This window comes from Larus michahellis, chromosome 12 (genome assembly GCF_964199755.1).
Source record: "Larus michahellis chromosome 12, bLarMic1.1, whole genome shotgun sequence".
Lineage (NCBI taxonomy): Eukaryota > Metazoa > Chordata > Aves > Charadriiformes > Laridae > Larus > Larus michahellis.
Window position 1 is genome coordinate 4770741 of NC_133907.1, and position 16622 is coordinate 4787362.

Sequence of the window (16622 nt, forward strand, 5' to 3'; positions counted from 1 at the left end):
GGGAGGGGGTAAAAGGGGTTTGAAGGGAATAAAGCCCCTTAAAACCCCCCCGGGGCTGGAGGCATCTTGCTGCCGCAGCCAGCGCGCTCTCATGCCCTGGGAAGGGAGTATTTAAAAATACGAATTTTCATATATTTTATTTAAAAAATAAAAAAAACCACACGAAGAAAAAAAAGGAGAGAGGGGAAAACAAAAAAAAAAAAAAAAATCCCAAAAAAAAGAAAAAACAACAACAACAAAAAAAAAAAAAAAAGACACCTCTTTGTGCAGTTTGGCTTAGTGCAAATGGGCGCGTTCCTGCAGGCACTTCCCGGAGCATCGCCCCGATACGAAAAATAGAGAGAAACGACGATACAAAGAGTAAAAACCCCCTCGGGGGGGGTATAAAAGGGGCGGGGGGGGGGGGTGGGGGGCAGGCGCCCACCTCTGCCCTGGGCACTGGGGGTGCTCCCCCGGGAGCAGGCGGGGGGCAGGAACGGACACCCCCTTTCCCCAGCCCCCGCCGGCCGCAGGCACAGCTTATGGGAGCCACGGGCAGCCCCCGGCCCCCGGGGGGGGGGGTCCCCAACCCAGCATGGGGATGGGGGGGGGGACCAGAGCAGCCGGCTGCCCCCCGCCACGGTGCTGGCAAGGTGTAGGGGGGCAGATTTAGCTTATTTTCAAAGGACGAAAAAGGTGGGGGAACAAGCTCCGTGGCGGGGGGGGTTGTGTGTGCATAAAGCTTTCGGGGGGGGGCCGTTCCCTGAGTCCGGGGGGGCCCCGGGTCGGCGGCGAGGGTCAAGAGGTGGGGGAGGGGGGGGCGCGAAAGGCACCTCGAGTGCAAAATGTGCAAGAAGGAGGGAGGGCCACCACGGCGGCGGCGTCAGTCGAGGAAGCGCTGGCAGGCCTTCTTCCAGCGGCACGCCGTGCACCACATCTCCCGGTTCTCCATGCCGTACACCTTGCGGCACTTCTTGGCCTCCCCCCGCGGCCTCCTGCGGGCAGAGGGGACACGTCACCGCGGGGGGGACACACACACGGACACACGGACACGAGGGGACGGACACGCGGGGATGGCGATGGCTCACCTGGGGACGGCGGGTGGCTTGGGCGGTGGCGGGGCAGGCACGGCGGCGGGCACCGGTGGGCGCGGGGGGGCCGGGCAGCCCTGCCAAGAGAGAGAGGACACGGCCCCGCGTCAGAGCTCGGCTGCGACGCCGGCACCGAGCGGCTGGGTGGGACTGGGGGTGGCGGTGATGGCAGCGAACACGGCGGCAACCCCCGCCATCACCGCGTCCCCCTCACCTGGTACGCGTGGTCGGTGTGGACGTGGCAGAGGCCGGGGGGGGCCGGGGGGCTGCGGGGGGAGGCCAGCGCCAGGTCGGGGATCGGCAGCGGCGGCGGCACCGGACCCTGCGCCTCGGGGCCGGGGAAGGCGGGTGGCACCGAGGAGGTGGGCGAGACGGGCGTCAGGCTGGAGAGCCCGTCCGTCAGTGAGTCCACGTCCACGTCCAGCTCCGTGTAGTAGAAGTCCTCCTCGCCGTCGCTCTGCTCGAGGTCGGCTTTCCGGCTGCGGGGAGAGCGGGGTCCGGCTGGGGCGGCGCTCTCCCCCCACGGCAGGACCCCACAGAGGGCAGCAGGGAGGCCTGGGGGTGTCCGAGGGGGACCCCCCGTGCTTACCCAAGGTGCACAGTTCGGATGTGCTTCTGCATCCCTGAGGAGCTGCTGAGGACTTTGCCGCAGCTCTTCCACAAGCACTTGAACATCACCTTGGTGGAGTTCTGCAGGAGAGAGGCGTCAGGCTGGCAGCCCTGTCCCCAGCGTCAGCCCCACCGCCATTCCCATCCCCGTCATCATCCTCATCCCCATCTCATCTCCAACCCCACTGTCAGCCCCAATGTTATCCCCATTCCCGTCATCATCCCCAGCTTCATCCCCATCACCAGCTACATCCCCAACCTCATTCCCACCATCATCCCTATCCCCAGCCTCATCCTCCTCTTCATCCCCAACTTCATCTCCAACCCATCATTCCCAACGTTATCCCCATCCGCAACATCATCCCCATCCCCAGCCTCATCCTCTTCTTCATTCCCCATCCTTAACCTCATCCTTCTCTTCATGCCCATCCTCACTACCCCCATCTTCATCCCACCTTCCTCTTCCGCGGGATGGGCTCTCCAAAGACGAAGTGGGTGCCGTCGGGCTCGTCGGGGCCCTCGTCCGGCAGCGGGGCGGGCAGGAAGGTGCTGGGGACGTGGCTGGAGAGCGGGGGCGACGGGGTGGAGGGGGTGGAGCGGTCGCTGGGGGGGTCCCAGCTCCAGTCCCCGCTGGTGTTGCTGCTGCTGCTGCAGCTGGAGGACATGGCGGGCACCTCCTTCCAGACCTCACCGCCAGGCTCTGGGGAGGAGGAAGGTCAGGTCCTGCCATGGGACACATGTCCGAGGATGGCGGGGGGGGGACAGGGGCACACTCTTACCTGGGGCGGGGGTGGCCGGCGGGTGACCGAGCACCAGCGGGCTGGTGGAGAGGCTGGTGAGCACCGTGGCCGCCATCACCTCGTCGATGCCCGCCTTGCCCGAGAGCTTCCTGCCAACAGCAGCAAAAGAGGGGGCTGCAGTGAGGATGGACGAACCACACCACCCCCTCCCCTGGGACCCTTCATTCCCCCCACCGGGGCGCTGGGACCCCCTACCCACGGTGGTCGGGGTGGCTTGAGGTAGGGGACACGGGTGGCAGAGGGTGATGGCGCTGGGGGCATCACCATGTGCAAAGGCACCCATGGGTGCTCTGTGGGTTTCCAGGCTGGAAACCCCGCTGGGCAGGCAACTGGCCAAAACACCGCTCTGGTGAGGGCGGAGGGGGGGGGACACAGAACCCAGCACCGCGCCGGAGGGTACCGGCACCTGCATCCTGCCGTCAGCGCCGAGAAACGCGGGGTTTGCTCAGCTGGGGCCAAAACAACTTCCTGAAGTGGAAAAAAAAAAAAAAAACCCAACCAAAAAAAACCAAACCCAAAACCCAACAAAACCTTATAAAAAAAATTAAATTCAATAAAAAAGCGAGAGATCAGGACCAACAGAAGCCATTTTGCAAAGCTCTCGTGCCACGGGCACGGATAAATACGGCGCTGGAGAGCGGCGATGCTCTCCGAGCCCTTGAGCGGTTGCGGCGCTCAGTGCCGGCAATGTTTTGTCTCACCGGCGCTGAGCACCGCAGCCGCTCGAGGGCTCGTAGGTGGCACCGTGACTTGTCACCCGGCGGGGCCACGGCCAGGCAGAGCCCTGGGTGCTGCCGGCCACAGCCACAGACCCCGGCCAAAGTCCTCCTCTTGCAGCCGGCGGAAAAAAAAACATCCCGGCTTCCCGTGGTGAAGCTGGTGCCGGCAGGGTGGTGGCCGTCATCGTTGCCCATCCCGCTGCCGTGGTGGTCCTACCTGTGCCGGGGCACGGGGATGTACGCCGAATGCAGTGCCAGGCATCGCTCCAGCCCGGCGTCCAGCATCCGCAGCATGGCTTCCCGGCTGGCCGGCTCCCGGCGCGGCAACAGCTCTCCCAGGTGTGGTAGCCAGCCCTCAGCTGCCGCCGGTAGCCCCCGGTCGCCACAGGGGAGAGGAGCCTGTGGGAGAGATGGTGGTGGTCAGCAGGGGATCCGCTGAGCAGTGGATCCCACAGGTATCCCCCCCAAACTCGGCGGGGAAGGGAGGTAGCCCAGGGAAGCCAGCAAGGTGCCTCCAAGCCACCAGCCCAGCCACTTGGTGGGTCCCTCTGGGGTAGATCCCAGGTGGGATTCCACCAGGGCGAGTCCCTCCAGGATAGATCCCAGGTGGAATCCCATCGGGGCAGGTTGCTCCGGGGTAGATCCCGGATGCGATCCCACACGGTGGGTCCCTCGGAGGTAGATCCCAGGTGGGATCCTCCTTGGCGGGTCCCTCCAGGGTAGATCCCGGGCGGGATCCCACTCAGTGGGTCCCTCCAAGGCAGATCCCAGGTGGGATCACCCTAGGGCAGGTCCCCCTGGGGTAGATCCCAGTTGGGATCCTACTTGGCAGGTCCTTCCTGGGTAGATCCCGGGTGGGATCCCACCAGGGCCGGGATCCAGCAGGGATCCCCCCCCTTCCCCGATAGTCTGCAGGGACAGGAGCACCCAGCATCCTCCTGCCAGGCTGCTCCCAGCGCTGTCACCCACCGGGGGGTGGGGGGGGGGGTGTGGCGGCGGGGGCGCGGGGGGGGAACCCCCCCCGCGCCCCCGCCGCCACACCCCCCCCTAAAGTTTGTCCCCGAGCGGCGCCATTTTAGCGGCGGGGAAAGTTTCGGGCGGGCCGCTGTCAGCTGTCACCGCCCCCCCCCCCCCCCTTCCCCTCCTCCTCCTCCTCCTCCTCCGGCTCCCCCCCTCCTCCGGTCGCCGCCGCCCCCGGTACCTTCGGGGCGGTGCCGCCGCCGCCGGCGGGCTGGGAAAGAGAAGAAGAAGAAGGAGGAGGAGGAGGAGGCGGCGGCGGAGGGTCGCGGCGGCGGCGGCGGGCGGCGGGCAGCAGCGCGGCGGGCGGGCGCGGGGGCTCCATGCGGGGAAGCGGCGGCGGCGGCGGCGGCCGCGGCCGGGCCCGGCGGGGGAGCGCGCTCCGCCGCGCGCCGCCCGGTGTCGGCGCCGGCCAGGCCACGCCCCCCCCCGCCCCCCCCACCCCCTTCGCCATTGGCGGAGGCGCGCGGGTTGGAACGCGGCCGCCGCTTTCCCGGCTTCCCATTGGCTGCCTCGCGCTGCCACTTTTACGCGCCGCGGGCACGCCCCGCCCCACCCCGCCGAGGCCACGCCCACCCCCCCCGCCGCCCCGACACGCCCCCGCCGGCAGCGGCCATCTTCGCGCGCCCCGCCCTCCCGCCGCCGCGCGCGCTGCCCGCCGCGCCCCCCCCGAACCTCCCACCCCCCCCTACCCCGCCACCCCCCCACCCCAGCCCCCCGCGGGCCGGGACCCCCCCGCGACTTTTGGGACTCCGACAGTGACCGGCGGCGCCCGTTAAGTGCCCCCCGCCCCGCCCCGCCCCGTCCCGTCCCGCCAAAGTCCCGGGGCTCCCCGAAAGTTACCGGGTGTTCCCCGAAAGTTCTGATTTTCTCATTACAGGGTGGGATTAAGGGTCCCGTCGTCCGTCCGTCCGTCCGTCCGTCCGTCCGTCGCCCCCCCCCGCCAAAAATGCGGGGCTTCCGCCAGCTCGGAGGGCCCCGCACAACTCGAAGTGACGGGGTCCGAACTTGCAGCGTTCGAACTTGCGGGGTTCCCCCCCCAAAAGTTATCCCCCCCTCCCCCCCCCCAAATTATAGGGCTGCCGGTAAGTTGTTGGGGTTCTCCAAAAATTTGCGGGGCTTCCCACAAAGTTATTCGCCCCCAAACTTACAAGGGTCCCCCCAAACTCCCCCCTGAAGTTTTAGATCCAGTGGAATTTCCAGCGTCCTTCTGCTGGAGGGGGGAATATCTGAATTTTTGGGGTGGGAGAGCGGTTCCCAGCGGGAAAGGGGGTCCTGGCCCCACACGGGTTGGGTGGGTCCTGCCCGCCATGGGGAAACGCTGCCAAATGCCACCCAGAACGGCAGGTGTGGGGTGCCCGGGGTGCCTGGGGTCCATGGGGGGCATGGGGGGACTTGGGGTGTGTGGGGTACGTGGGTCCATGGGGGACCTGGGGTGTGTGGGGTGACCGGGCTGCACCCCCACCCCCCCACGCTCTGCTCCTCGCCTGCCCCAAAACCTGTGGGTCCGAAAGCGCCGGGCGCCGGCGTGGGGCCGCCCAGGCCCCGCTGCTGTTTGATTTGCCAACCCGCAGCCCAAAGGCCAGGACAGAGTCCGTGCGGCTGTCCCGGACGGTGGCCCCCGCCAGTCCCCCTCCCCGGCTGTCCCCCCCGGCAGCCCTGGGCTGGCCGACACGGGTGTTTCCCACAGCTCGGGGCCATGGGGGTGCCAGCGACGGTGTCCCAGGGATCCCCTGCATGGGGTGGGCGATGTCCCCAGCTTGGTGGAGGGCCAGGAGTCCTGGGGCGCTCAGCCACCCCTTGTCCCCTGCCCTCGGGGGTGGCTGAGGGTGTCACCTCCACCCTGTGCCATGCCCGGGGACAGGTGCTTTCGTAAACGTGAAAAAAAAAGTAGCAAACCGGGAAAGCCCCCACATGCCTGGCCAAGACATGGAGTGTCACCCTGGCACGGCCACCCACGGGGTCCCCGTGCACGCTGCAGAAAAGGGGGGAGACACCAAGCAAAGGGCAGCATCCCCCCAGGAGCAGGGGCACCCACGGGACCCCAAATCTGCCCTGGATGTGCCAGGGCTGTTGGAGGCCGAGGACCAGGAGCATCCCCGGCATCTGGCAGGGCCACAGTGGGGAGCAAGGGAGGAGGAGCACGGCCGCAGCAGCCTTCGTCCCCATCCCGCGGCTCTGGCCCGGTCCCGGTGGGCTCTGGCCCCGCAGCCTTCATTAGCGCAGCCCCGGAGGAGTTAATGCTGGAGCCCCACAGCACTGTCGCAGGCACGACGCCTCTCCTCCCCCTGGAATTCTGATGTCCAGCCTGGGCTGTGCCGCAGTGGGACCGGGATGGTGGCTCCGCCGGCTGCCCCCCGCTCTGGATTAATCGTTAACGCCGGCCGAAGCGCTGAGCTGGCGGCTCCAGCAGCCTCGGTGTTGTGCAACTCCCACGAGCATCGCCCGCCCGTTGCACAAGGGCTCCGGTGCTGCCAGCCCGACGCCCTTCCCGGGCAGGGTGGCTCTGTGGGGTGGCATCCTGGCGCCGGCATCCCTGGGAGATGCCCCCGTGGTACCTGGGTGCCCGTGCTGGGGCAGGGACCGGCTCTGGGCGGTGATGCCCATCTCCCGGTTGGTGTTGCGGAGGGAGCCGCGGCCTTGCCCGCGCTGCTCGTCTCTCCCGAGCTGCCCGGCTGCCTGCTCGCGGGGTACAGAGCTGCAGGGGGTACAGGGCCATACTGGGGGGGGGTGAAGCTGCCTGGGTTATGGGGCTGTACGGGCCCCGGAGCCACGCGGCGTGCAGAGCTGCGTGGGTGCGGAGCTGGTTTGGGTGCAGAGCCATATGCTGCCTGCAGCCATACAGCACGTAGAGCCATATGGGGCAGGGCCATATGGGGCAGGGCCATATGGGGCGCAGATCCCTATATGTGCAGCACCGTGCAGCATGCGACACATCCTGCAGCACTGTGCACCGCCCTACAGAGTGCAGCACCGCACAGTCCCGTATAGCACCGTACAGCCCCGCACAGCACCCTGCGGCACCGCACAGCCTGCGGCGGGCTCCCGCTCACTCCCCCTTGGGGGAACGGCTCCGTGCAGCACCGACCCCTCGCAGCACCAGCCCCCCGCGTCGTGACAGGGACCCCGGCCCCGAGTGGGGTCCCAGCCGACGGGGAGGAGCGTGGATCCTGCCGCCCGCGGTGCCCTGGCACCTGGCTGTCCCTGGGGACGAGGAGGGGTACTCCCAGCCCTACCTGCTCCCCTCGCTCTGACACCGACCCCAACCTTCCCGGCCGGACCACGAGACTCAAAACGATGGGTTGGGATGGATCCTTCATTCACCATCCAGTTTCTGAGCCTCCAGCTGAGGCTCATTTTTCCATCACGCCAAGCACTGGGCAGTTGTTCTCTTATTTAAATACAAGTCGGGCTCTCCTGATTCCCAGAGGCAGCACGGGAATTACGGGCAAATGGGCAGCCCTGCACATGGGGCTTTTCCCGCTGCTGTTGGGGCAGGTTTGGGAGATGCTTTGGCCACCACCAGCTCAGCGAGAGCAGCAGCTTTCCCTGGCCCAGGGGCAGCCCAGTGCGGTGCCGAGCCTGCCTTTCCCCGGGGGAGCGGCACAGTGGTTCCCACATCCCGACCCCGCGGGCAGCGCGGGGCCCGTCTTGCCCCGGCAGCAAAGCGGTTCCAGTCCTGCGAGGATGCGATGCTCCTGCATGGGGCCGGTGCAGCCCAAACGTGGCTCCCAGGGGATGCGGGTGGTGCAGGAGGGACCCGGCCCTTGGGAGCTGTGGGATGGGATGATGGAGAAAGGGAGCAGGGGAAGGATGGGGCCGGAGGCGGCTTGGGGGAAGCCCCCGTGCCGGTGCGGTGCGGCTGGCAGCAGGAAGAGTGCGGCAGCATCGGCGCCAGCCGCCCCGTGCCGTTTTCTATCGGGGCCCTTATCTGGCAGGGGGATGGGAGCAGCTGCCGGGGCCGGCTCCTCTATCTCGAGCGGCTGTGGTTTGGCATCGAGCGCGGGGCTGACGAAGCGGCACGAGCGCCGGAGCTGCCTCCCAGCCTCAACGTCTTCAGCCTGCAGCGGGTTTTGCTGAGCGCCTTGTTTTCGTTTTTAATCTCTTCGCCTGCTGCGACGTCGGGGCAGAGCTGCCGAAGGAAGGCACGCGGCTTCCTGCCTGCCTACGGCACGGCATGGCACAGCACGGCGGCTCTGCTGCCGCAGGTCCCGGCCAGCCCCCGTGAGCACCAGGCCACTGTGCCACGAGGTCAGGCAGCCCCTGGCCGGGCCGGCTGTAAGGCAGCTGGGCTACCCCCAGGGTGGGCAATGGGACCAGGGCCACCATAAGCGCATCGCTCAGGGGACACCGAGCGTCCTTGGGGCAGGGATGCCAAACTCCCTGTGGGGAGGAGAGGAGGAAAGTTTAATCCCCGGGGTCCGAGGGCTCCAGGTGTGCGTCCAGCTCTCCTGAGCGTTTTTGGCACCTGCTGAGGCCGCAGCACCCCCAGGAGTGACGCGGAGGGGAGGGGGCAGCAAGCGCTGTGCAAACGCCCCCCGGCTCCGACCCCCATCCCCTGCCAAGCCGCAGAGCGAGTCCCTGCACAGGGACAGTCACCTCATTTTGGCAGCTCTGGGTGGCTGCGCATCCCCACCTCGGAGGTGCAGAACCGTCTGCGCGGGCGGGTGCATCCGCTCAGGGTTACGCTGTGCCCAAAGCCGCTCTCCCAGCACCGGCACCGCGGCGTCGCTGCTGCAGCAGCCGCCGCCACAACCAGGGTTTCAGACCCAGTTTAAGAGCGTTTTCTCCTGACAAGGATAACCCCCTCTCAGGGTTTTAATGGTGTTTGGGAGACGGCTGCTCACGGAGACACCCTGGCAGGTGTCTGAAAGGCGGCAGTGGGTGGTGGGGGACGGAGCAGAGCCCGCAGCCCGCTCTCCCTTGCACCGAGGCGCAGGGCTGGCCCCTGGTCCCCATAACCAGGGACATGCAGTGATGGGAGCGAAGCTGCTCGGGGCTTCCCGGGGGCTGGATGGGGCCCTGCTCTCCCCCAGGCAGAGGGAGGAGGACGGAGACCCTCACTCATGGCATCACCCCACTGATGAGGGGCCTGATCCCGCAGCCCAGGGCCAGGGAACTGGCCCACAGCCCCCTGGCCACCACCCGCCCCAAAACACAACCGGTCCCAACCCGGTTCCCATCTTGGTAAACCCAGCACCTGTAAACCACCCACCTCGGGGCATCCCGATGTCAACCCGCCGGCACCGGCTGGGGATGGCACAAGGATGCTCAAAGAAAAGTAACATAAAATATATACAGAACGCGCTCGCAGGGATGCAGCCGCCCGGCAGGCACCGGGCTGGTGTGTGCCTGTCCCCGTGGGGCTCAACGCCCTGGAAAGCCGGCCGAGGACCCCTCTCCCGGGGGATGCTATAGGTTGGTGATGTACACCTCCAGCCCGTTGGCTGCCGTCCTGGCGGAGGTTCGCCGGGACTCCCCCGCCCAAATGTCACCGACGCTTTCGTACAGGTTCTCGGGGGCACAGGATTTCCCCGGCTTGTCCCGTTTCGCCGCCTTCTTCCAGTTAACGTCCACGGCCTCGTAGTCTGGGTCGGGGGCACGGCCCTGAGCAGTCCAGGCTCTGTCGCTGATGGACTCGTAGCAGGGGTCTGGGGGGGCTTGGGCTGCCGGGGACCAGCACCCAGCCGTGGCACCCTCCTCCCGGCGGGGGGGCGGCCACCCAGCACCTGCCTCCGTCGCAGCCCTCGGGGATGATGCGGGGACCTGCGTTTTCTTCTTGGTGGCTTTGCACACCGTCGAGTACATCTCTTCCAGCTGAAAAAGGAAGGTGGGGGTTCAGGGGCAGATCCCTGCACGCCCCCCTGGCTTCCCACACCCCCAGCAGTGAATTACCCATTTGGGATCCCAATTTTGCACAACCCAGGGAGGCTTTTGCAGGGCACAGAGACCAGCACCGTAGCCATCACTTGCCCTCGAGGTCTCGGCTTCATCCTGCCCCCGCCAAAAGCTCCACTGGAAATGCAGTAGCCTATTTTACACCTTGCTCCGAACGTGGGCGTTACAGGGAGACAGGGCGTTACACGGCCCCCCACGTGCCCCATCCAGCGAGCGCAGCACCAGCCCCATGCCCCATCCCTGCTGTCCCCCCCCAGAGCCGTACCTTTGCCCGGGGGACATTGCCCGCCCCGTCCCAGCACCGCGGGGCAGCGGGAGGCCCCGCCGTGGCCCCATCCTGCACCTCCGTGGGCACCGTCTTCTTCACCTTACGGACACAGGCGTAATCGGCCGCCCCGTGCCCGACACGTGGAGGGGACACCTGGGTGCTGGTGGGCGCAGGGGGCACCGGGGCATCCACCCCCCCCACCGCCAGGCACTCGTAGACGGTGTCCGGCACCGGCTTCCGCAGCGGGGTGAAGAGCAGGTTGGAGTAGGTCTGGTTGGGGGCCGGGGAGGCGGCCGGGGGCTCGGGGACGGGGATCTGGGGCAGCTCACGGTGCAGGAGGACGCTGACGCCGGAGCTGTGCAGGGAGTCAGCAGCGGCCGGGGGGGACGCGGCACAGGGGAAATCCAGGCTGGCCGGTCGCTGGGCTGCGGGGAGAGGAGAGGAGATGGGGAGGATGTCGGAGATGGGGGGAATGTCGGGGATGCAGCAAGCACCAACCCCTGTGCCGGCAGTGCGGCACATGTGTGCATGCCACGGTGTGATTGCCGGGAGGTAAAGGGACTGTGGGCACCCTCCAAGGGCCACCGGCCCCCATCATCTCCTCCGGCTCGATGGCCACTCACTGTCATCCCTGGCCTTCACCCGGTACAGCTCGTGCAGTTTCGTGTCGGACTTGCTGAGCGACCGCAGCTGCGTCTGTCTGAGCAGGGACTGCGGGGGGGGAACACGCGTCAGGCTGGGGGCCGGGAGCTGGGGTGCCCAGAGCCCCCGTGGGGCTGATCCTGCCCCCCCCCCCCAGCATGAGCTTACCTCATCCACCAGCTTCACCCCATCCGGAGGGACCTTCCTCTTCCTGCCCTTGCTGCGGGGAAAAGCGGGATGAGCCTGAGGCGGGCGTCCAAACCGGGGGCAAGGAGCGGGTGCCCCAGGACCCGGACCTGGTCATGACGAGCATCGCCCTGTGCCCCTCGCTGGAGCAGTGGCACCCCCAAACCCACAACCCTGTTCCCTCACCAGCCCCGCAGCAGGGTCCGTGCTGGCCGGGGGCTCAGTGGCATCCTGCACCCTGCTGAGCCGTGTTGGGCATTCCCAGCACCACCCCTGGCATCACCCATCCCGCGGGGCTCCTCCTGCCATGCCACATCCCCCATCCCCAGCTGGGACCCGCTCCTTTGGGCGCAGGGGGTGCGATGCGGGGGCAGCGAGGCACAGGGGGGCAGGATCAGGCCAGGCAGAGTCGCGCTGGGGCTGCAGCCGGGGCTTCGGGGCGAGCCGAGCAGCAGATCCCTGAGGTCCCAGCTCAGGACAGGCACAGGTGGGTTCTCCACCTGCAGCCACCAAATGCCACCGCGGGGTCCCCAGCGCCAGGAGGGAAAGCAGGGGGCGGCGGGCAGCACGTACCGTCTGCAGGCAGCGCAGAGGGCGCCCAGGTAGACCAGGACGCCGAGCAGGGCCAGGGCAGCGCCCGCCAGCAGGAGCGGGGTCCGCGCCAGCCCCTCGCCGCCGGCTGCAGCCATGGGGGAGCCGCTTCCGACAGCGCAGCGGGGCCGAGCTCTGGGGAGAGAAAACACGAGTCGGGGCGCAGCCGGGCACTGCTGGGCTTGCCACGGCACGAGATGGTGCTCCCCGGCCCCCAGGGCTTGGCCGGGGCACCGGCAGCACAGCCCCCCCGAGGCAGGGGGTCTCTCCGGATGCTCCGGAGGGGGACGTGCATCGAGGGTCCCATTTTGTGTTCAGCTGCTGCCCTCCCCAGGGTCACCGGGACGGGTCCATCGCTCTGCCCAGCTCGGTGCAGACACCCTGAAGCGGGTGCTCTGCCATCCCCTGGAAAAACTTCAGATTTTGGTTCCTTTTTAAAAAAAAAAACAAACAAAAAAACCAACAAACCACCCAACAAACCCAACAGGATTCAAGCTCCCAAGTTGCCACCAAGCTGTTGAAAAGGAGGTGCCCAGGGGTCCTGAAAGCCCTCTGGAGACACCCCAAAAGCGCCAGTGTGCTTTCTGGGGACACCGGGACACCACCCCAGGCTGCGGGATGGGGGTGGCACCGCTCCCCAGCGCAGGTCGCGGGGTGACCCAGATGGGACGGGCAAACAGTTGACTCAGCTTCCCGGAAACGGGGTGAGCTTCAGCCTCGCAGCCGCCTCTCCTTCCTCACACCCCGGCCTTGGTGGCATGCACCAGGACACCCTCCTTCCACAGCGGGTCTCACCGTCTCCCCCTCCGAGCCCCGCAGGATTCGGCCCATCCACCCATACCATGCGACCTGCGGAGTAATTGGGTGGAAAATCCCGGGTGGGAGCGACGGTGCTGCCGGCGTCACCCGCGTCCCCCCATTTGCAGTGCGGTGCATGGCGAGCTCCCGGGGGAACGAGCCCAGCCCAGCCCTGCAAACCCCACCGTGATGTTTCTGCTCTCGCAGGAACCCAAATTGCTCCCTGCAGCATCCCAGCACGATCCGCGCTTGGGCCAGGAGCTTGCGGGATCGCAACCAAGCACCAGCCCAGCCAGGCCGGCTCTTTGGCACAGGCAGCACGGCACAAGAGCAGAAAACGCCCAACCTTTCGACCACTTTCCTCTGCCTAAAGAAAAAGCCATGCCTCACCCAAACCCCGCTGTCTTCCCTGCACTTTATTCAAGGAAAAAGGTCCTTCCCTGCAAACCATGGCAGTGGCAAGGCCAGAGCAAGCGGTGCAGAGGCGTGAAGGTGCCGGGGAGCCCGACACAAAGAGCAGATGCTCCTCAACCCCTCAGGATCCCACGCCTTTCCCAGGGTGGCTCTTGGTGACACCCCGTCCCGTCATCCCTGTCCCCGCTCGGCCATCAGCGTGCTGCAGAGCCCAAAGCAAGAGCTGACACCCCTTCACCTGTGCCGACGCCGAGACGGCGGCTGCTGCCCCCAGCTCTGCGCAAGCCCCGCTCCCTGCACCCCCCGCTCCCCAAAATCCTTCCCTGCCACTGGAGATGTGCGCGCCAGCACCTGGGGAACGCCTGCTCCGAAGGGAGACGAGGCAGTTTCCCATCGCTGGAGCGAAGCACGGCTCGAAGAAGCCGCGTAACTGATGGAGACAGGGCTGGCGACAGAGTCCCCAGGCAGGACGGGGCTGGCACGGCCGAGCAGGATGGCTTCCACCGGCCCGGCTGGGGACGCAGCGCCCGTGGGCCACGCTGCGCGCCTCCTACTCACCCACTCACGTATCTTAATCCAGACGAGGAAGATCAGACGAGCCGCGCTGAGAAGCCGCCCCACCGACGGCGCTCCCCTCTCCCCTGCCCCCCGTGTCACACGGCTGCGTCTTTGGCGCATCTTTACCCCGGTATCAGCGCGTCTCTGCCCACTCGCAGCGCCCTTTTATCTGAGAACTTCCCACGCCTTCGGAAACTTCCCTGGCTGAAGCCTTCACCCCCGGAGAGCAATTATTTCAACGTGGAAGCTGAGACAGAGAGCTTTTAGGGACTAACCCGGCTGGACAGACTGGCTTAGATCAGAGCTGGGAAGGGAAAGCTGTTCCCTCTCCAGCGATGTTTTAATTAGACAACACCGCTTTTCTGTCTGAGCATATATTAATTAGAGGGATTACCTGCAACACGGGCAGTGGCTTTAGACGGTCCTCGCTGAACTTGTTTTAGCTCATTAGAGCGACAGGACCCGCAGGCTGCAGAGGTGACTGCATTCGGGGCCGAACCGAGCAGGCTCTGAGGTTTAGCAGCCAAAATTATAGCGAGGGGCGAGGGCCGGGAGCTGGCGTTCCGTCCGCATCCGAGTGAGAGCTCGTAGCGCGCGGAGGCAGGCACCCAACAGGGGCAGCTTATCCCACAGCGGGTGGATTTTCCATCCCCTGAATTTTTAAGCTTGAAGAACGAAGGGAGAAGCTTCCTAAATCAAAATTAATATAGAGAAATTCTTCTGACCTACTTTCTCTTGTGCAGGGGTGGGGTGGGGGGAGGTCGGTGGTTGCTCCTGGATTTCTGACCTACGGCAATGCCCAGCGCACGCTCTTCCAGGCTCGGCAGTCCCTGGGAGAAGCCACTTCTGGGACGAGACGTTGGTTCTCCCAGAATTACCGATTCGAGAGGAAAACCCCGGCGTCTGACTGAAGTCGCGCAGGTAGGACCGAGCAGGTTTGCAAGGCAAAGTCTCAAACAGACCTTCTGAAACGCACCCCCGAAATTTCCTGCCGATAAAGTTATCGATCTCCCAGCCCCGGGGCTACTCTCCGGGGGCAGGAGACTCAGAGGCGGCATTTTGTCACGCGCTGGCTCCGCAAGCCAAGATGGCTTTGAAGATGAGAGCCGTCGCAGCCGCTGCCTACGTGCGACGTGCACCCACAGCCCACCGAGGAGGGAATGACCCCCTCCTGCGGCACCCGACCACAGGCTCCATCAGTGCCCTCTGTTCAGTACTCCAGGACGTGGGAGTTTTGTTTTTTTTTTTTTTTTTTGGTGACTCCTACAAAAGGCGCAAGTTTCTCGGCTGGGCTTCATGAAAACCAGATTAAATTTACTGTAAAATTAAGCGCTTGCTGCTGACGATTGTGCCTGGCCTTTGATGCATCTACCCAGATAGAACCGCACGCAGCGTTCAGCGCAGGGGGAGGAGAAGAAAGTCTACGAAACTACTAAAAGCAAGAAATCAGCACAAACGTCGCGAGCTGATTTCCATCAGTGACTGCGAACACGGCTGCAGCGAGCACAGCTCGGGGACCCTGGGGACTTGTACTGAAAAAAAGAAAAGCCCCGAGAAGCAGAAGTAGATTTTTTTTGGTTTTTCTTTTCTGTTATGAAAATTGAAAGCCCCATAATAGTTAGTCAACACCACTGAATCTGCCCTCGACGGTGGGATGCAATTAGTAAATTTTAAGACTATTTCAAACATGGAGCAGGAAAAGATCTCACCCACTTCACTCGCGCTTCCGCAGCAGGAGGGAGAGATTTCATGGTCAAACTCCTCTGGAGGCGTTTCATTTAGAAAGGGCCAACTATATTTCTAAACGTCAGACCCAAATGTCACAAAACTTGGATGCACGCTCCTAATCACAGCCCTGATCGCTACTCACACGCTGCAGTGGCTTTTGTGAAAATACAGTTCTTAAAACCTTAGGGTAAGTGACCCGCCTGCTCACACCCTGTGGCTTCGGTCGAGGCTGACATCGTTTCAGCATTTTTCTTTCTTCCCACCCTTCCGCGATTGCTGGAAACTCACTTGCTCGGGCAGAGAAACGCGTTTCTGAGCAGAGGTCGAGAACCTGCCAGAGTTCCACGGAGCCGAGCGGCAGCAGGACGCCAGCGGAGACTTCAGTGCTGCAGTTATGGGAAGCCCCATTCCAAAATACAGGGCGGGGGCATTAAGGAGATGCACGTCCCCCTCCCCACAAGACAGCTGGAAATTTTTCTGTTGAAAAAAACCCAGTGCCCCACACCTCTGAACTCAACAATTCATTCACCCTGAAAGTAACGGGTTCTTGCTCCACCTCTAGATTCAAGCCATGGGACCCCAGCACACCTCGCCAAGCTCCAGCACCTTTTCTTCCTTTTTAAGGCCAGATGCCGCCAGAGCGACAAAGCATGAAGTGACACAAAGCTCGCAGCCCTCCTTGCAGCCGCCTCAAAGCTTAACCCAGCCGATGCTTCCCCACTGCGGAGGAGGAATCCCGCCCGGCCAGTCTAGCTGCCTGCAGCAGCATCTCCAACGGCACTGCAATTTCTATAGAGATCGGGGGTTTTTAAAGTATTTTTCAATCCCTGATTTAGTCGCAGATACCCAGTTTTGCCAGGCAATAAAGCAAACCCCACTTACTTTGCAGAAACTCAAAAGCCGATGAGCACGAAGAGCAGGAATCCGACCATGCTCCTTTCCTTGCCAGCCAGCCTGGAGAATTTCATTCCTTTACTCTCGCAGAGTTACTCCTAATTAGGTGTTCCCAAACATTTCAAGCATCTCGATCTGAGCTCTCCCACTCCTCTTGAGCTCCTTCCAGTGCAGGCACCATGCAGGGCACACCACAGCTCGCTTCCTGGCCCGCAGAGGTGGTTGCTTCACCCCGTGGTAGGCTGGGTCTCTCCCCGCCTCGGCCGCGAGCAGCGCTGCAGACGGGCGCTGCAGGCACCCGGCACACACGAGCACCCTCTGCCGCGCTCCGCTCCCCACCCGGCTGGTTTTAGCGCCAGCTCTCTCCCCGCAGGGGAACATAAGGAAAGAACGGGTCGCCACAGATCAGCATTACCTTGCAAATGAACAA

At 64.7% G+C, this 16622-nt stretch overlaps 3 protein-coding genes across 6 annotated transcripts in view; 1 reads left to right on the plus strand and 2 right to left on the minus strand.

Moving 5' to 3' along the window:
• ARFRP1 (ARF related protein 1) overlaps positions 1 to 16622 on the plus strand; it is a 56650-nt gene that overhangs the window by 18896 nt on the left and 21132 nt on the right. The gene's annotated exons all lie outside the window — the stretch shown is intronic.
• Positions 716 to 4568, minus strand: SLC2A4RG (SLC2A4 regulator). Of its 3 annotated transcripts, none has more exons than XM_074605413.1 (8): positions 4400 to 4568; positions 3416 to 3597; positions 2459 to 2568; positions 2135 to 2379; positions 1660 to 1760; positions 1285 to 1549; positions 1068 to 1147; positions 716 to 974 (listed from the first exon to the last, which is right to left on the minus strand). In XM_074605413.1, the coding sequence occupies exons 1-8, from the start codon at positions 4538 to 4540 to the stop codon at positions 863 to 865; spliced, it is 1236 nt and encodes a 411-aa protein (XP_074461514.1). In that variant the 5' UTR covers positions 4541 to 4568; the 3' UTR covers positions 716 to 862. The 3 variants fall into 3 exon arrangements, with proteins under 3 accessions (XP_074461514.1, XP_074461515.1, XP_074461516.1); XM_074605414.1 differs by lacking the exon at positions 4400 to 4568 and adding an exon at positions 2886 to 2947 and having other exon boundaries at positions 3416 to 4159; XM_074605415.1 differs by lacking the exon at positions 4400 to 4568 and adding an exon at positions 4024 to 4157.
• On the minus strand, positions 9052 to 16355 carry LIME1 (Lck interacting transmembrane adaptor 1). 2 transcript variants are annotated; one of them, XM_074605062.1, is made up of 6 exons: positions 16181 to 16355; positions 11783 to 11935; positions 11192 to 11243; positions 11005 to 11092; positions 10379 to 10806; positions 9052 to 10032 (listed from the first exon to the last, which is right to left on the minus strand). In XM_074605062.1, the coding sequence occupies exons 2-6, from the start codon at positions 11896 to 11898 to the stop codon at positions 9628 to 9630; spliced, it is 1089 nt and encodes a 362-aa protein (XP_074461163.1). In that variant the 5' UTR covers positions 11899 to 11935; positions 16181 to 16355; the 3' UTR covers positions 9052 to 9627. The 2 variants fall into 2 exon arrangements, with proteins under 2 accessions (XP_074461163.1, XP_074461164.1); XM_074605063.1 differs by lacking the exon at positions 16181 to 16355 and having other exon boundaries at positions 11783 to 12669.

Bases quoted from the DNA above. Each gene is read 5' to 3' on its own strand.
- SLC2A4RG (XM_074605413.1), bottom strand. From the start codon at position 4,540: ATGGAGCCCCCGCGCCCGCCCGCCGCGCTGCTGCCCGCCGCCCGCCGC. The intron at 1,550-1,659 runs GTAAGCACGGGG...CTCTCCCCGCAG, and splicing joins ATCCGAACTGTGCACCTTGG to CCGGAAAGCCGACCTCGAGC. The intron at 975-1,067 runs GTGAGCCATCGC...CTCTGCCCGCAG, and splicing joins AAGCCACCCGCCGTCCCCAG to GAGGCCGCGGGGGGAGGCCA.
- LIME1 (XM_074605062.1), bottom strand. From the start codon at position 11,898: ATGGCTGCAGCCGGCGGCGAGGGGCTGGCGCGGACCCCGCTCCTGCTG. The intron at 11,244-11,782 runs GTACGTGCTGCC...TTTTCCCCGCAG, and splicing joins CTCTGCGCTGCCTGCAGACG to CAAGGGCAGGAAGAGGAAGG. The intron at 10,807-11,004 runs GTGAGTGGCCAT...CTCTCCCCGCAG, and splicing joins GGTGAAGGCCAGGGATGACA to CCCAGCGACCGGCCAGCCTG.